The sequence below is a fragment of the Castanea sativa genome, chromosome 11, assembly GCF_040712315.1.
Source record: "Castanea sativa cultivar Marrone di Chiusa Pesio chromosome 11, ASM4071231v1".
NCBI classification, from domain to species: domain Eukaryota; kingdom Viridiplantae; phylum Streptophyta; class Magnoliopsida; order Fagales; family Fagaceae; genus Castanea; species Castanea sativa.
Window position 1 is genome coordinate 68,979,246 of NC_134023.1, and position 17,147 is coordinate 68,996,392.

General features: G+C 32.7%; 1 protein-coding gene and 1 pseudogene across 1 annotated transcript; one reads left to right on the top strand and one right to left on the bottom strand.

The window, feature by feature from the left end:
• The first annotated feature begins 1,102 nt into the window (after positions 1-1,102).
• On the top strand, positions 1,103-11,447 carry LOC142614665 (chaperone protein dnaJ GFA2, mitochondrial). Its single transcript, XM_075787222.1, has 18 exons — positions 1,103-1,364; positions 1,488-1,581; positions 1,867-1,941; positions 2,455-2,537; positions 4,768-4,851; positions 4,963-5,001; positions 5,906-5,992; positions 6,679-6,726; positions 6,818-6,905; positions 7,079-7,143; positions 7,237-7,311; positions 8,125-8,203; positions 8,611-8,702; positions 8,836-8,907; positions 9,745-9,801; positions 10,177-10,225; positions 10,756-10,822; positions 10,974-11,447. The coding sequence occupies exons 1-18, from the start codon at positions 1,275-1,277 to the stop codon at positions 11,068-11,070; spliced, it is 1,341 nt and encodes a 446-aa protein (XP_075643337.1). The 5' UTR covers positions 1,103-1,274; the 3' UTR covers positions 11,071-11,447.
• Positions 11,448-12,260: 813 nt separating this feature from the next.
• Positions 12,261-15,584, bottom strand: LOC142618077 (cuscuta receptor 1-like; annotated as a pseudogene).
• Positions 15,585-17,147: the final 1,563 nt, after the last annotated feature.

Genomic DNA, 17,147 nt, shown 5'->3' on the forward strand with positions numbered 1-17,147 from the left:
CAAACTCATCTTCAATTAATTAATTTAGTTCAGTTCAAATAATTTACACCTACACTTAATTCAAAAGTTGCCAAATACAAAACACAAATCTACATAAGAAACTAACATAGACAATTGCAAATACTACATAGTCGAATTTTGAAGTCCAAAAAATATGATATCATCCTAAATACTGCATAGTCCATTTGCACATTTTCAATATGCATTTTTGAGATTTACAGGTTAAGGTCACTGTAATTCTTAAGATATGCTTGCGAATTAAGCCAATAGTAATATTCTCACAATTTATAATGATGTGTTGGTAATTATGTTCGGAGGAACTTCAAAGCAATGCTAAAGACATTAAAAAAAAACATAAAATTTTCACATTGACTGGTTGGTACACTAATAATTTACATAATTCTTATTATATACTAATCACAACATATCACTTCAAAAATTATATATAAAAAAAACTTATATAAATTTCTTTAAGTACAATATATTAAATTCTCCATTTAAACACGTGATTACATTAACCAATAAAATACAAATAATGTTATAATTTTCAAGAATAGTTAAAGTCAAATATAGTTGGAAACCTAGAATTTAACACCTAAAGAACTATATATAAATTTTACCAAAAAAGTAAATTACGAAATTGTTTGATGTCATTAGACTTGTTAATAGTTGATATGCTACTCATAACATGTCTTGCTAATGATTATGAAACTTCAAAAAACAAAAACTCATTATTCTATAAATAATTTTTTTTTTTGAAAAACAAAAATATGGATATGCAAGATATCGATCCTCCTATAAATAAATTCTAAAAACTCATTAAAACTAACGAGCAGAATTAAGCCTCAACTCAAACACAAGAAGTTATCTCATGCATTGGACATATATATTACTGGCCTCCATAACCTAATTGTTTCCCAAAAACACAATAATAAAAAAAGGGTCTTTAAAGTTTTTTACCTTTAATCCAAGAAAATAGGGGTGAAAAAAGAAAAGAAAAAGAGAAGCCAAACCATGGAAAGTGTTTCCCACAAGCTTGGGCTTTTGACTTCTGATTTTCTGATTCCATTATAAAAGGAAAACCCAAAAAAAAAAAAAAAAAAAAAACTTTTTCACTCTCTCTAAATGCGCTAGAACCTTCCAACAGGTCTGAAAATTGGGGTTTATCTCTAGGGTTTATCTCACTCAAAACTATTATAGCTTCTCTAACCCCTAAATCCCAAACCCTAATCCCCAAAAATTCAAACCCCCAATTACACACACACACAAAAACAATGGCTCGCTCCAATGGTGTGAGGCTCATCCGCTGCCTCGCTCGTCGCTCTCTCGCCACCAATTTCTTCCACCAATCCAGGGCCGCCACAGTACGCGCTCTCTTTCTTCAATCCCACTTCGATTTTCAAATCAATTCCCTAATTTTTTTGATCAGTTGTGAAAAAAGTTTGAATTTTTGGTTGGTTGGTTTTGTGGGGTTTTGAATTTTGCAGATATACGAGACGGTGTGTAAAGGGGCATATAGGAATTTCAATTCTGGGGTTTGTAACCCTTCTCGGATTCTTGGGAATTACACTTCCAAAAATGGTAACTTCAATTTTTGTTTGTTGGGGTTTTTGAGAATTTGGGAATATGAAAATAAAAATAAAATTTTTTGAAGTTTGAATGAATAATACCCAATGTCCCATTTCAACTTCGAAGTTTATTTGTCAGGTTCAATTCTTGTTTTATTAAGCTTTCATTTCCTGCATTTAGTTTGCACTAAAGTGAGCAAGTGTGCTTTGTTTTTGTACTGATTATTGGATTAATTTCTTTGAATATAGTATGTTTTTAATAATATTGAGCTAATGGTTTGTGTATTGTGATATGCAGTTAGTCAGAAAAATTGGTTGTTATTGGGAGCTCTGAATGCCAATTTTGGCTCAGCTAGATTAATTCATGGCACTGGTATTGAATACGAACTCGCCACACTTACACTTATATGTGTGTTTATATGTATGAGATGGGTTCAAGTTACCCATGTTACACCATCTAATAACTTTTTATTGGATAAATAATTTGAAAATCCAACCATTGGATTATATGTTCTTTCAATTCTTAACATGCATGCCAAAAATCACGTTAATTGGACATTATTTACTATTTGATCAATATTCAAAATTGCACTTTGAATATTTGATCGATGATATGTTTTCCTCTGATAATTTGTTCATCAGAATATTTTTGCTGAAGAGTTTGTTCACCCTCTATCATGTCTACCTAGATAGATAGATTTTTTTTTTCTCTTTCTTGGTCAAAAAGTTTTCAGAAAATTTCTGGAGCATAATGTGCCACTGACTCTTTTTGTCTTCTTCCTTGCTCTATGAATGTTGTAATTTGTTTATAACGTAATATTTGATGATGAAAATAAACTGAGGAAAATATTTACTGCGTTTGTATTGATTTATTTATTTTTATCAGCGCCTATGGGGAGAGATTATTATGATGTACTTGGCGTGAGCAGGAATGCAAATGCATCTGAGATTAAAAAAGCTTATTATGGGGTAGGTTTTTTGCCTTGTCTCTTGTTTTTTTCCCCTCCCTCTTTAATATCACATGTTTATATACAAAGACATGGAAAATTTCTGGCTGGTTTCTATGGTATATGTCTATTATGTATGTAGAACATGGATAATGAATACTGATATTTGACTGATTTTTTTCTTTTTTGATAAGTAATATTTTCCTCTGATTTGTTGATCACACATTGGCATGATTGTTTCTTTAATTATAGAATGAAGAAGTGCACTGAAAATTTAAAGAGAGAAAATCTGCTTGTATGGATCACTGTTCTGTCATACCTTGAATATTTGGAGTATAGCATTATTGTTTTATTTTTGATAAGTAACAGAAATTTTTTATTAAAAAGAATACAGCCCAGTACATAGGAAATGTACTAAAGAGGCAAAAATATCAAGAAACCAAATTACAATGATCAAGCAAAACAGGAAGGGAAAGATAAGAAAAAGATGGTAAAACTAAACACCATTCGAGAAGAGTAAAAAAGAATAAAGACTTAAACTCAAGAATGGACCGTTCGCGTCCCTCAAAGCTTCTAGTATTCCGTTCCCGCCAAATACACCACATCAAACAATGCGGCATCATCCTCCATATACCTATATTAAAATGTCGCTTGAAATTGCATGACCAACAATCCAACAAATCCACTACCCTTTGCGGCATCACCCAACAAATACCAAACAAGAAAAAGATCATACTCCACATCTCATATGCTATAGGACAGTGAATGAGGAGATAATCTATAGATTCCCCACACCTTTTGCACATATAACACCACTCAAGAACAATAAAATGCCTCTTCCAATGATTATCTATAGTTAGAATATTTCCTAAAGCAGTAGTCCAAGAGAAAAAAGCTACTCGGGAAGGAACCTTCGATTGCCACACCATTTTCCATGGGAAAGAAATGGCAGTAGAAGGGGATAGAGAATGATAATACCCACTCACCTCGAAACCTTGACTGCTGGCTGGCTTCGAACAAAGTTTTTCAGAACCAACACTCTGCACCTTTGTGGAATAGATCAAAACCATAAACAAATCTAAAGATTGTGACTCTTGATCATTCACTAAACGACGAAACTGTAAGTTCCAAAATGTTCTCCCATTTACATAGCGCATAACCTCAGAGACCGATGCATCCCTTGTCCTACTAATATTATATAAATCTGGAAACGCCTCCTTAAGAGGACGATCCCTACACCACATATTATCCCAAAACTTCACACGAGTACCATCACCCACATCATACTGAAGGAACTTGGAAAAATTCAACCGGCCACTTCTAATGAACTTCCACATACAAACACCATATGCCCCAGACACAGATTTTGTACACCAACCACCCCACTCATTCCCATACTTCGCCCCAATGACCCTTCTCCAAATGGCATCATTCTCCAAATCATAACGCCACAACCATTTGGCTAATAAGGCAGAATTAAACCTTCTCAAACACCGAATGCCTAACCCTCCGTTCTTCACTGGCCTACATACCTTAGACCAATTTACTAAATGAAATTTACATTCGTCACCAATACCAGTCCAAAGAAAATCTCTTTGTAATTTCTCCATCCGCTTAGCCACCTTAACTGGAATAGGGAGATGAGAAAGAAAATAGGTAGGCAAGCTAGAGAGAGTACTCTTAATTAGGGTAACCTTACCCCCTTTAGATAAATACAACCTCTTCTATCCAGCTAGCCTTCGCTCCATATTCTCTAAAATAGGATTCCAAATCGTCTTATCTTTAAAGGTAGCACCCAACGGAAGGCCTAAATATTTCAGCGGAAGAGCAGACTCCCTGTAGCACAATGGCAATTCTTGATGATGATAGCATTATTGTTTTCTTTGTTATACAGTTATACTTTTGAAACGCTTAACATTTTAGATGGAGATGTGAATTTGTTTTTCCGAACTCTTAAAGAATGAATGATATAGCATGCTGGTTTCTATGGTTGGAGGAAAAAAGGCATTTTCATGTGTATTGATGTAAATGAATAAAACTTATTCATATTCATTACTGTAAGAAGGAAAAAAAGGCCATACCAAATGCACAAAACTCCCACTTTTTGTGGTTTGGGAGGTGATTGGTAGGCAGCTTTATCATTTGTGTAGTTTGCTAGGACAGTATAGTCCGTTTGTCTTAACTTTGTGTTTTTTGCTTTTAATTGCCTCCGTTTATTATGATTTTTTGGTTAATCTGGCATTGTTCTGCAGCTTGCGAAGAAGCTGCATCCGGATACAAATAAAGAAGATCCGGAAGCTGAGAAAAAGTTTCAAGAAGTTCAAAGAGCATATGAGGTTTTATTTTCTTTTAACTTTAGAATGTTTTATTTTCTTTTAACTTTAGAATCTTCTAGACAACTTGTCAAGTCTTTTTAATCTAATCTATTATTCTCATTGTCGTTGTAGGTTTTGAAAGATGATGAGAAGCGACAACAATATGATCAGGTTTCACATTTAATCTCCCCCCTCGCCCCTAAGTTATAGCTTTTGTTGGCTTACAATTATTTGTTTACTGGCTTTCTGCTGGAATATTTCTGGTGGATTTGAATAATAGTAATTTCCTGTTACCATGCAAATTCCTTGTGTTTGAAATTCTTGATCTTATTGTTTGAAAAGTAATTGGAGAGATGTTCTGGATAGCACAAAAAAGGATAGGAAAAACTTGCATGGAATTAAACCTTTCTAACTGCATGTTCATAGTCTTTTCATAGTATAAACCTTTAAAAGATGTCCTATATATAATATGAGCATTATGGGAAGAGTATTTCTTGTTCCTTATGTGGAGTTCTGTTAACTGTTCTTATGAGCATTCTTCCCTTTTCTATAATCATGGAATTTTGTTATCTTTTTGCATGAGGGAATTGGTGTTCTTCAAGAGCAGACTAAAATCCCTGAATGGGATATTGAACCAGTTTGATAAGCTCACAAGAAGCAGACCTAGTCAAATCCATTAAACTGGTGGTTTTGTATAAACCTGGGCCCACAATTGGGCTGTTACAACAACTTGGAGCTTAAATACACACACACAAACATACACACTTTTAGATGTAAATGGCAGATGGTATATGTTCAATCCAAAATATTATGCATACAATTGCAGTTCTTAGTTACTGGGGATGAACAACTATAGTCCAACATTGAAAATTAAACTTATTTACTGTGGAAAGTGGGCTTTAATCACACGTTGAAAACCTTAATGTAGCTAAGCTTGATGAATTATTCTGTTTATATTTTTATTTGAGTAAGCAAACCAACTAGCTTTGCCTTTGTATTTGCATCTCAGTAAGCAAACCAACTATCACTTTAGTCTTTATCTGTATTTACTTTGTCTGTACACACTATCTTATAGGTTGGCCATGAGGCATATGTGCAACAAGGAGATGGTGGTGTTCCCAATGATTTTCATAATCCATTTAAAGATTTCTTCCGAGACAATGTAAGTACATTCTTTCAGAATTTTTCTATTGGTTTTAGTTCTATTGATTTTGTGGCTATATTTTGTCAATGCTTTTATTGCACTAGTGCTAACTCTTTTTTTTTTTTACTTGAGGGCTGCCTTCTTTAGTTTTGGTTGTATTGAAAATTTGGGCATTGGTTGTTTTGGTGCTAAACAACATTTATAGAATTCAAAAATTGTTGACACCACAAATGCTAGGGAAGCGAACTCCCACCAAGTCCACATCTACTGCTAAGGAAAAAAAAGCAGGGGTCACATAATGGTACACAGTATCCTGTCTTTGCTTCGTGGCCTCTTGCTAATGCATTTGCCACCTGATAAGTGGTCCATCTTCACTTGCTCCATTAAATGCAGAGTACCAGCACCATAATAGTTGGGCCATGGAAAAACAAATCTTTCTGAGTTGCATCCATAAGTTCCACAACAATTTCATCATACACTTAATCATAATTCTTACAAAGCCTAGTGGAAACATTATTTACATTTGTAGCTTTGCTGTTTTTGCTAATGTCCACAGTTTGGTTTAAGGATGGGATGATGATGTATTGTAACCATTGTCTGCACTTAGCTTTTTGTTTTTGTTTTTAAGAATGTTAATTTCACCTTTGAAATCTAATGCAATATTTTAATTTGCATGCTGTGGCATTCTCTACCGTGGAGATCAGATATTTGAAGATTTCTTTGGTCGTAGACTTGGCGGTGAAGATGTCAAGGTTTGCTTGCTGTTTATGCACATATCATTTGTTTTTATGTTTTCGATTTGGTTCTTTTGACATGCATTTCATCATTGATTAATGATGACAGGTATCTCTTGAACTATCCTTTATGGAGGCTGTTCAGGGAAGCACCAAGACAGTGACATTTCAAACTCATTTGCCATGTGAACCTTGTGGTATGGTGGTTTTTATTCAGTAATCAAGTGTTTCAAATGATTCTGCAGTTTTACTGATGGCAGATATTTGTCCAGAATCTTGGTTGTTTTGCTCTGTTTGGTTCTTAGAGTTAATTTAGTTTGGTAAAAAGGTTCGCAACATAACATTTTATTCTATTTCTGGAGTTTTGCAGGTGGGCGTGGTGTTGCCCCTGGAGTCAAACCAGAAAAATGTACTCGCTGTAAAGGTTTAGGAACGGTCAGTTTTGCTAGGAAGAAAAAACCTATACATTTTTACAGAGGATAAAAATTATTTTTCCGTTGTTAACTTGATGTTTTGCTGTCTATCCAGATTTCCATGCAACAGGGCCCATTTATGGTGCAGATTACTTGTCCTCAGTGTCATGGAGAACGGGAAATTGTGCCAGTATGTTGCATTTATCTGAATTTACACACAATCATTAACGTAAATCTGAAAGTAACCAATTGAATTGCACTTAAAAAAAAGATCATCAATTTAGTTGTTTCTCACTTTTCTATGGATGTTTCATAATGTCTCTTTGGAAAATACCTATTTTGTAACATAAAAGGAATGATGGTTGACAGAATTTAAGTTATTAATTTGTGATTATAGGTTGGCATTGTTTACCTTTTCAATTGGTTTTTGGCTTCACACACACACACACACACACACACACATATTCATGTAAATTAATTATAACTAGTCTGTCCTTGTGCATGGTTCTACAATTTTATAAGTCAAAGCCTCCCATCTATATTTCTGTTAAATCATTTTTTATTTAATTTTATTTATAGAACCTTTGAATCAAATTTAAAAGCTCACTTTTTAAGAAGTAATCATCAATTGTAGACATAATTTTTTTAGCCTTCTCATGCTGGATTACTGGACATGCTAATTGCAGTTATAAATTTTGGGTTCTAGGGAAATTCAGGGATAGTTTTTAGATGTGGGGCTCATCTGCAGGTGAAGTTGATGCCAGTGTGAAACTTTTTGCAGTTTAATCTGTGTTACTATACATGAATCTCAGTGACTTTATTAGGCATTGATATTAAGTGGTTTCTTCACTTCCATTTGTGTTGATTATGTATGATGGTTGGTGCAAAGTTTACTATATTATATATTTCTATCCCTATTGTTTTTTTTTTTTTACTGGTTTGTTAGATAAATAGTTCATGGTTTTTCTAAGTCTCTAATACCTGTTAATTTTTTTTCCCACAGCCGAAGTATATCTGCAAGTCATGCAAAGGAAGGCGAGTTGTATTAGGAACAAAGTCAGTCAAGCTTAATATTGTGCCAGGTATTTCTTTTTTCATTTTAGGATTTTAAAAAAAAAATTATATTTGTTTTTGTTTTTTTTTGGGCTCTGGTGGTTGCATTGCTAAAATTTCGTGCTGTTGTCAAGCTATTCTTATCCTAGCTTGGTGTAGAATAAATTCCTCTGCTACTAAGTCTAATGCATGATCTTATCAATTCAGGCCTTAAAATTTGTATATGGTTTGTTAGGATAAAGTAGAGTAGGGATTTGGAAATGAAATGGATGGGTTTGCACGCTTTATTTTATAATTACAGGTCTGTTTGCATCAGGTAGCCAAAATCAGATTTCGTTTTTTAAGCTTTAAGAAGAAAAGAAAAATAACTAGTTTTATAGGTTTTATATATGCTAATTTTTATAGGTGCTTGACTCTCCTCCTTTGCCATTTGCAGGAGTAGATAATGATGAGACCATAAAGGTGAGTAGAAGTGGTGGAGCAGATCCTGATGGAAATCAACCTGGTGATCTTTATATTGTCATTAAGGTAACTATATATATATATATATATTTTTTTCGTTTAGTGTGTCATCTTTTGTTTCTTTTTAGTGGGTGCTTCACTGCTTGGATGCCTTCCCCCCCAACCCCTAAACTGTAATATATCATTTGCTTCTCTGCAGGTTCGCGAAGATCCTGTTTTCCGTAGAGAAGGTGCTGACATTCATGTAGATGCTGTTTTGAGTATTACTCAGGTAATCCTTTCCAATGTGTTCATTTTGTAGGTATCAGTGGCCTGTAATGCATGGATGTCTTGAACTGTGCGTTGTATGAGGCTTTTGAATAAAATAATTACTGTGTTTAGCATTAGGAAATATTAATTGCATTGAGGTATTTACTGAGAAAAAACTAAATGCCTAAGCTAAAATTATCTTTGACTTTATACTGAATATTTATTGTATGAGTTTTTGAGGATTGTAGATGAATTCCAGCCTTCCAGGAAGTCACCTGTTATGTTGTTTCTTAACACCTCCTCAGTCACTTGTTAGCGATTAATGGAAGAGGGGCTTAGGGTGGTTTTAAAAAAGATGGAATATAAATGTAATGATAGCTGCTCTTAAAGATGCATTTCAGGAATTTTCTGGCAGCAGAAAAATTTAGGTACCTTTTGATTTGTTTCTATAATTATTAGACCTCTAAAATCCATTAGAGGAATGATAAAAATAATTGAATTACATTTGTAAAAACTTATCTGTTTCTGTATGGAATAAACTCCTAATATTAGTAAGTTTCTTGAAAAAAACGTTTCTTGAAAATTTTATTTACTTATTAGCCGATTCCAATGACCAAATTTGGTACCCTAGCCCCCTTTTGCAAGTTGACGATCAATATGTCTGATAGCTATAGTTGTATGTATCATTTGTCTCAAGTTAGTTTTATTTTTGATCTTTTTGATTTTTGATGTTCAGTCTACAGTTCATCTTTCTATTTGATTTGCTTGTGTTTGTTTTTGTGTTTTGTGTTCAGTCTACTCTTTTTTGAACTTTATTTTTGGTCTAGTTGTTTAATTTATTGGGTTTATTGGATTGCAGGCAATTTTAGGGGGAACAATCCAGGTCCCAACTCTTACAGGAGATGTAGTCCTCAAGGTTTGTTTAATGTTTGTATATGATTAGTGCTTTTGCAATGGGAAAATTTTATTTATGACATCTGCTTTCTTTGTTGAGGTTCTGTCATTTGATTTGGAATCTACTCATGCAACTCATGCGACTTGATTATTGGACTTGACCACCACATGGGATGGTAACTGGGTCAGTTAATAATGAGATCTGGTTTGTTTGTTGAGGTTCTTTCATGTCCACCCTTTGTTGGGACTCTAAAAACCAGAGCCAAATAGCATCTCTATCCCTGCATGTCATTCCTATGGGGTTGGCTTTTAGCCTTAGATTACTGGCTTCTTGTAGTGGCTCTTTCTTGTTCTAGTTCTTTATACTATCATGATTTAACTAATTTCTGATATTCAGGTTCGCTCTGGGACCCAACCTGGTCAGAAGGTAGTTTTGAAGAAGAAAGGTTGGTGAACTAAACATGCTCATTATGTTCATTTATAGAAAATTTTGTGTGATAAATGATTCTATTTTGGTTTGCCACTTGCATCCTTCTCTCTATTGAGAATAGTGTGTGACATAATTGGTCCTTTTACATTTTAGCCACTTTGTTCCCTGTGTCAATAAACCCCCAGAATTTCAATTGAACCAACTTCCCCAGCTTGTGTCAATGTGGTCTTTTCTTACTGCATGATTTATTCTTCTTCTTTTTCCAAAGTAAGGAATCAACATGATATTTTGACAGAAGGGTATCCTCTATGACTAACGTTAAGAGTCCATATGAGAATGCAATTTGTTGCTGATGATCATTTCAATGTAGGATTTGATGATTTTACCCTAGTTAAGCAAGTTATTAGGTGTAATATCATTAATTTTTATTACTTATCAAAAAATATTATTAATTTTTTATTTTTCTGTTAAGATTCTAAAAATCTTGAGTAAAAACTTTTTCTCAAAATTGGGTGTTTTCCCTCTGACTTCGTTGTTTTTGTGCAGGGATCAAGACGAGAAACTCTTATTCATTTGGTGATCAATATGTGCACTTCAACGTCAGCATTCCATCGTAGGTTTCCTTGTTCTTAGCTATTGTTGTTTCAGAATTTTTCACCTTCTAGAACGTATTTTTATGGTTCAGTTCAATTGAGTGTGTGGGCTACAGAATGTGTTTGTAGCCTCTCATTTTCATAGTAGATTAAAATTCTTGATTTTTGCAGGAATTTGACCCCAAGGCAACGTGAATTGATTGAAGAGTTTGCCAAAGAAGAGCAAGGGGAATATGAAAAGCGTGCTACTGCTGGAGCATCTGGGTAAAAATGCATACCAAAAAAAGGCTTCTTTACTAATTCATTGAAAGTCAAGCTTAGCAAAAAAGGATAAGGCAACTGAAGGAAAAGCATCAATTGTTAAAAGACCCACCCACTCTATAAGTTTTGTAGGAGTGACTTTGGGTCATTTTTGTCCTTGTATCTTTTTTTTTTTTTGGTGGGGGGGGGGGGGGGTGGGTTGTTAAGGTATGTAATTTTTTCCTTACAAATCACAACGGTAGGTATTATTTGAGGTGACCAAATTTGATCATTTGCGTCCAAAGTATCGAAGTTGTTATTGTACATATTATTTATTGTTCTTTAATATTTTCCATTGTCAAGAACATAAAGTAAATTTTATCTTTTGGGTTTTGTATTATGTTATGACTAACGTCACATGGAATAAATCTTGAAGTTGACTATATAGATGGTTAAATACGTATTGAAGCTTTTAGAAAGTTAAATATTATTCAATTGGTTTTTTCTGGTGCTGTAAGATCTGACATGTGCTTATTTATGCAATAAGATTGAATGTGCCCCTATTTTGGTTTTGAACAATTTGGCGCAGTTTTTAGCAACAGGTTTGATTTCAAACATGTTTAGGGCCAATGTTTGCAACACCCATTAAAAAAAAAAAAAAAAAAAATTAAGATGGTTACATATTTGAAAGTATAATTATTAGATTGTTGTTTTTTTTATTCTTAAAACACATAACAAATAAAATTTTATGTTAATTGAATGTTATTTATTATTTGATGTATAAAATTATTTTTTATGCATAATCATATATTACAAAAAACTTGAAATTTAAACATTTTACGATAAAATAATTATTAATCTTTGATTTTTTGAAAATTTTACAAGCATGAAGAATATTAAAAGAAAATGTAGTCTAATATAGGATTTGACGAAAAATCAAAATTCACATTTAATAAAAAGATATTGATTAGAGTTGTAACCAAACTCTGTCAACAAAAATTAGAGTTAACGAAATTTTTTGAAAGAATTTACAAGGTTTAAGGTTTCCTTGCACAATTCACATATTCAATTAATTAAGGCCAACAATAAGAAAACACTTGGTCCATTAAAATTACACAACAGATACTAATTTTGCCCAACATAATATTAAAATTCAATCTAAGAATTCATAATCCAACAAGAAGAGACACACATACATGTAATCATTAAAATGCTAGGCTATGCAAGCCTGAAATCAAACAACTTATGGTAATGAACCACAACAAAGCAGTAGCAAGTGTCAATACACACTTCAATGAGGTTAAACCATGCCCTACGCCTGTATGGATTTATGTATAGAACTGCAACAATTCCCAACAGGACTATTATGTAAGCCACCACAAAGCTTATGTAGATGGTTGTCTCATTTTGGTGCAACTATTCTGTAATGAATGTCCACACAGGAGAGGGTTTCCATCGTAACTGCTTTGATCAAATGTTCCAAATTGATTTTTTTCTCTTTGGTGTTATGCCTGATTAGTTGTTGTGTGCCACACTAAAGACCGCTAGAGAGGTCATTTCGGTCAACTGAGGTGGAATTTTTCCATTCAAATTGTTGTAGGAAAGATCCAAACTTTCTATTTGCTTTAGATATGAGAATGTTACTGGGATTGGTCCAGATAGATTGTTGTGTGACAAGTTCAATGCATGAATGTTGTTGCTCATTCTACTGAGTTCCGGTGGGATTTTACTTGCTAGGTTGTTGCACGAGAGGTCAATCCCAAACATGTACTGGAGGATGTCACCCTTGTAGGAGTAAGTTCTAGATTTTGTTGTGAACTCTACTTCTTCTTCATCATACACATATGTGTCAACCATAGATATATCACTAGGCATTTGTTCGATAATTTTTGACGGTGTGTTCAAATATAATGGCCAATTCCTAAAAGCAGTTTCCCTAGAAGTTGAACCCATTAAAGATAAACCTCTGAGAATATACTTACGGCCAGATGCATCAAAAGAAATGTTACTCAAGCAATGAGGAATTAGACCTGAAAATTTATTGTTGAAATTTGACCTCTTAAATGATTCGTTTTCAAGAGGAGAGTTCTCAATGATGAGAGGCTGCCAATCGAACTGGGAATGTTTCCAGTCAGATGGTTATCTCGAAGATTCAGTGTAAGTAAATTGGAGTTGTTTTGGAAAGAACTTGGAATTGGACCACTGAAGTAATTTTATTTAAATGGAAAAACCCGATACTTGAGGAATTGAAGCAAGATGGAACAGAGCCAAAAAGATTGTTGTTAGAAAGGTCAAGAAATATAAGATAAATGAGTTTGCATGATTCAATTGGAATAGGACCTTCAAAATGATTTTTGGCCATAACAATATCTTCTAAATGTGTCATGTTCCCCAACCATGTTGGAGGCGTGCCTGAGAAGTGATTGTTGTCCAAATGTAAATTTCTTAGGTAAGTCCAATTAGAATTGGTAGGAAATATATGATCACTGAAGCTATTGTTTGATAATAAGAGTAATTCTAACTTTTGGCAACCCATTATGAAATGCATTGGTATGGTTCCTGAGAAATGATTCTCAGACAAGTCTAGATCCCGTAAGAAAACCAAATTCCCAAAAGAAGAAGGAATATTGCCTTCAAATTTATTTCTTGACATTTTTAAAGATTCTAAATTTGGAAGAATTATTCCGAGGCTTGTGGGAATTGGACCATGTAAGTCATTATCAGAAATATCTATTCTCAAAATGTTGGGACGAATATCATATGGCACTATGAAAGGCCCCGTGAAAGAGTTATTTTTTAGAATAAAAATCTATAGTTTTGTATTTTTCTCTAACAACCAGTTAGTGAACTTCCCAACCAACTTGTTGTGGGAGAGATTAATTATTCGCAAATCATATTGGTAATGAAGAAATCTGGGAAGTGTGCAATTGTGAATGTTAAATGAACATTTCGACAAACTAAAAACCTCTAATTGGGAGGTTGGAATCCAAGTAAGTGAGTTAGGTTCCAAAGCTAATATATTATTATTACTTAATAGGATCTTAAGATTTGAGAGGTTGAAAAGGAAGGAAAATGTGGATGGGATGAAGAAGTCGTTATTTGAGAAAGAAAGGTACTCAAGTGATGCCAAACTTGATAGTGGAGACTGGACAATGTTGAAGTGATTAGAAGAGAGATCCAATCTGTTGAGTGATGTCAAGTTCGCCATACATGAAGGTAGTCTCCCTTCAAAATTATTGTCGCTGAGGTCTATCTCTTGGAGCTTCTTAAGTTCACACCACCCTGTATAATGTGATAATTAGTTATTATGTTCTATTATTATTACTAGTGGATGTCCCGCGCGATGCGCGTGTTCGTTATTAGTTATTTTATAATACTCATGTGTATTATAATGTTTGGAAAATTAATTTCAATTATATATTATACATCACTAAAATAATGAATGAAAAAAAATTGTAACACAATATATCCATAAGTAACAATAATTAATTAGACTCTAAAAATGTCACTACATGCCCTTTTTTGTTTGATCACGTGTACATGTATATAGTTCTTACATTTGACTGTTTCCAATATAAATTTTTTTATTGTTTCATTTTCTTTTTTAAGAAGTATTTATTTTTTTTTTAAAAGAAAACACATGAACTTTTGAATTCTAAACATCTAAGATTTAAGGTTTCTAATTCTTAAAACTAAATATACATATGAAGAGATTAAAAAAAAACAATAATTGAACAGAGAAATATAAACTTATACTATTTCGTATCTTAAGTTTAATTATACTTACATCTGAGTACCTTAATCACTTACAAAGATTAAATACTTTCCAAAAATATAAATAAAAACAAAAAACACATACCTTTTAGAAACCCCATATGTTGTGAAAGCATTGTATCAAGCTTTGATAATGTTGTTAAGGAGTTCAGAGCATATGCACCTGAAGCCAAAAGCAATTTCATACTCTTTTGACACTAATTTCTCACTCTTTGTCTGTCTATCTCTCCAGTCCTATTTTTCTTTTGGCCTTTTGATATTTTGTGAAATTGGAATATATAAAAGAACATGAAAACTAACATTGAATGAAGAAAACCTTTCATTTATTAAATTAATGAAATTAAAAGTGGAAGAGTTCAAGAAGTTGAAAAAGGGAGTAGAACCAAATCTTTTAATTTTCTACATTTATGGCTTAAACTAATTATTGATAAGAAGATGAGAGGTAAAAAGCTAAATGAAAAAGTACTCATACAAAGCGCCACGTGGCAGAACCTCATGCACTTCTGCATGAGGTCTCTGCTTTTATATATATATTGATTATTGTTGTTATTTTTTGAGAATCATGTTCTACTATTGTAATTATTCAAAGCAATATCATTTTGAAAAAAAAAAAAAAAAACCCTACCTTTGTCAGTTAAGGTGCCATTCATTCCACAGGCGCTCACTGTCAATACATTAAGAGAAGTCATAACTCCAATTTTATGAAGAAGACTTTTTATCAATTGATGAACTGTCCAACTTCAGCTGCTCAAGGTTGTTTAGTTTGCTCAACTCTAAAACAAAAGCAAAAAGCTTAGAGGTATGTAAATCAATAAAAAAGTGTATGATATGGTAGAGCATAAAGTAGTAGTAATAGAACAAAATTAATAAGATACCACATAGAAGTATTAAAGTAGCCAAAACCACCTCCATAATTAAGATTCTTTGAAAGAAAGTAATTTTATTTTATCTAATAATAGTGTATAGACTACCATGTATTGCGGCAGTCTATATACTTTCATATTTTAGAATTTAATTCAAATTATGAGATTGATTTATTTCAACTAGAGATGATGCTTTTCTTGAAGATCTCAATCTTATTTTAAGAGCAGTGTTGTTAAACCCTTTTTTTCTTGAACATCTAATTCATTTCTTTTTTGTTGTTGCTACAATTACTTTCGATTTTAGGTCAATTCCTTTTTACAAAAATCATATCAAAACCATTTTTTTTATTTGTACTCTTCACTTTGTATGCTATAAGTTTATTTTTGAAATATTTGATAAGAAATTATTTTTGTGATCAATTTATAATACTAATTAAGTATTATAATATTTGACAAATGAACTTCAAGAATTTACAAGTCATCAAAAAAATAGAAAATTTAAGTATTTTTAGATTAAAATAATTTCTAATATGAATCTATTGTAATATTGTTGTGAGGCTCTTAGGGTGTGAATTTTGTTTGAATTACTCTAGTCGTGTGAAATAACGTTAGAGAAACATTTTATTCTTGGGCACTAAAGTTGGAATATAGAACGAGTTTGGATTGCTAGTTTTGGACAACGTAGAAGTACGGTTTTCAAATCCAAACCGGACTGTACGGTCCAGCCCAGTTAACTGTGAACCCTTCACTATTATGGTTCTTTTAGCTTTAAAAACCTCTTTATGTGGAAAAAACATGGAACCGCGGTTAGACCGTATAGTTATGAGAACCGTGGCCAATTTTAGTGGTTTGTGTGGTTCCTTTTTTCTTTTTCTTTTTCTTTTTTTTTTCTTTTTACTGTATTTGGTTGGAAAACATAAATCAGCTGCCAAAGAATTTGAATATAAAAAAGAAAAAAGAAATCAGGAGAGAGAGAGAGAAAAAAAAAAAGAAAATAGAGAGCCATGTTAAAATAGCAATTTAAAATAAAAAGAGAAAGTAAAAGCTTAAAATATCTCCATTTCCATTAGTCAATTTAATGGTGTTAGGGTGAGTGCAATTTATTTTGGAAGTAAAAGAGGTTAATGTACAATCTAAAATTAGAAGGGAGGTTAATGCATTTTTCCCAATTTAAATTAATGAAACATATATCATATACAAATATTTTTTGTCAAACTTTCATGTGCATCACACACGTTAGCAACTTATATACTATATAATATAAAATGTCTTTCAATATATATAAAATAAAATGGTTCAAAGAAACCGTGTTTGCACTAAGTGGCTATCTCCTCTCTCTCTACTACATAGCCACATTTTATCATATACTTAAGTAAATTACATAATTATTCTATACTTTCATAATTTTAAATTTGAAAGCTCGGATTTGTGTTAAAAACACAAGAGCTATTTAGACCCCAAGATAAAA

Excerpts from the sequence above, each read along its gene's own strand:
- LOC142614665 (XM_075787222.1), top strand. The coding sequence starts at position 1,275 with ATGGCTCGCTCCAATGGTGTGAGGCTCATCCGCTGCCTCGCTCGTCGC. Across the intron at positions 5,002-5,905 it reads AGCGACAACAATATGATCAG|GTTGGCCATGAGGCATATGT; the intron begins GTTTCACATTTA and ends ACTATCTTATAG. Across the intron at positions 6,906-7,078 it reads TTTGCCATGTGAACCTTGTG|GTGGGCGTGGTGTTGCCCCT; the intron begins GTATGGTGGTTT and ends GGAGTTTTGCAG.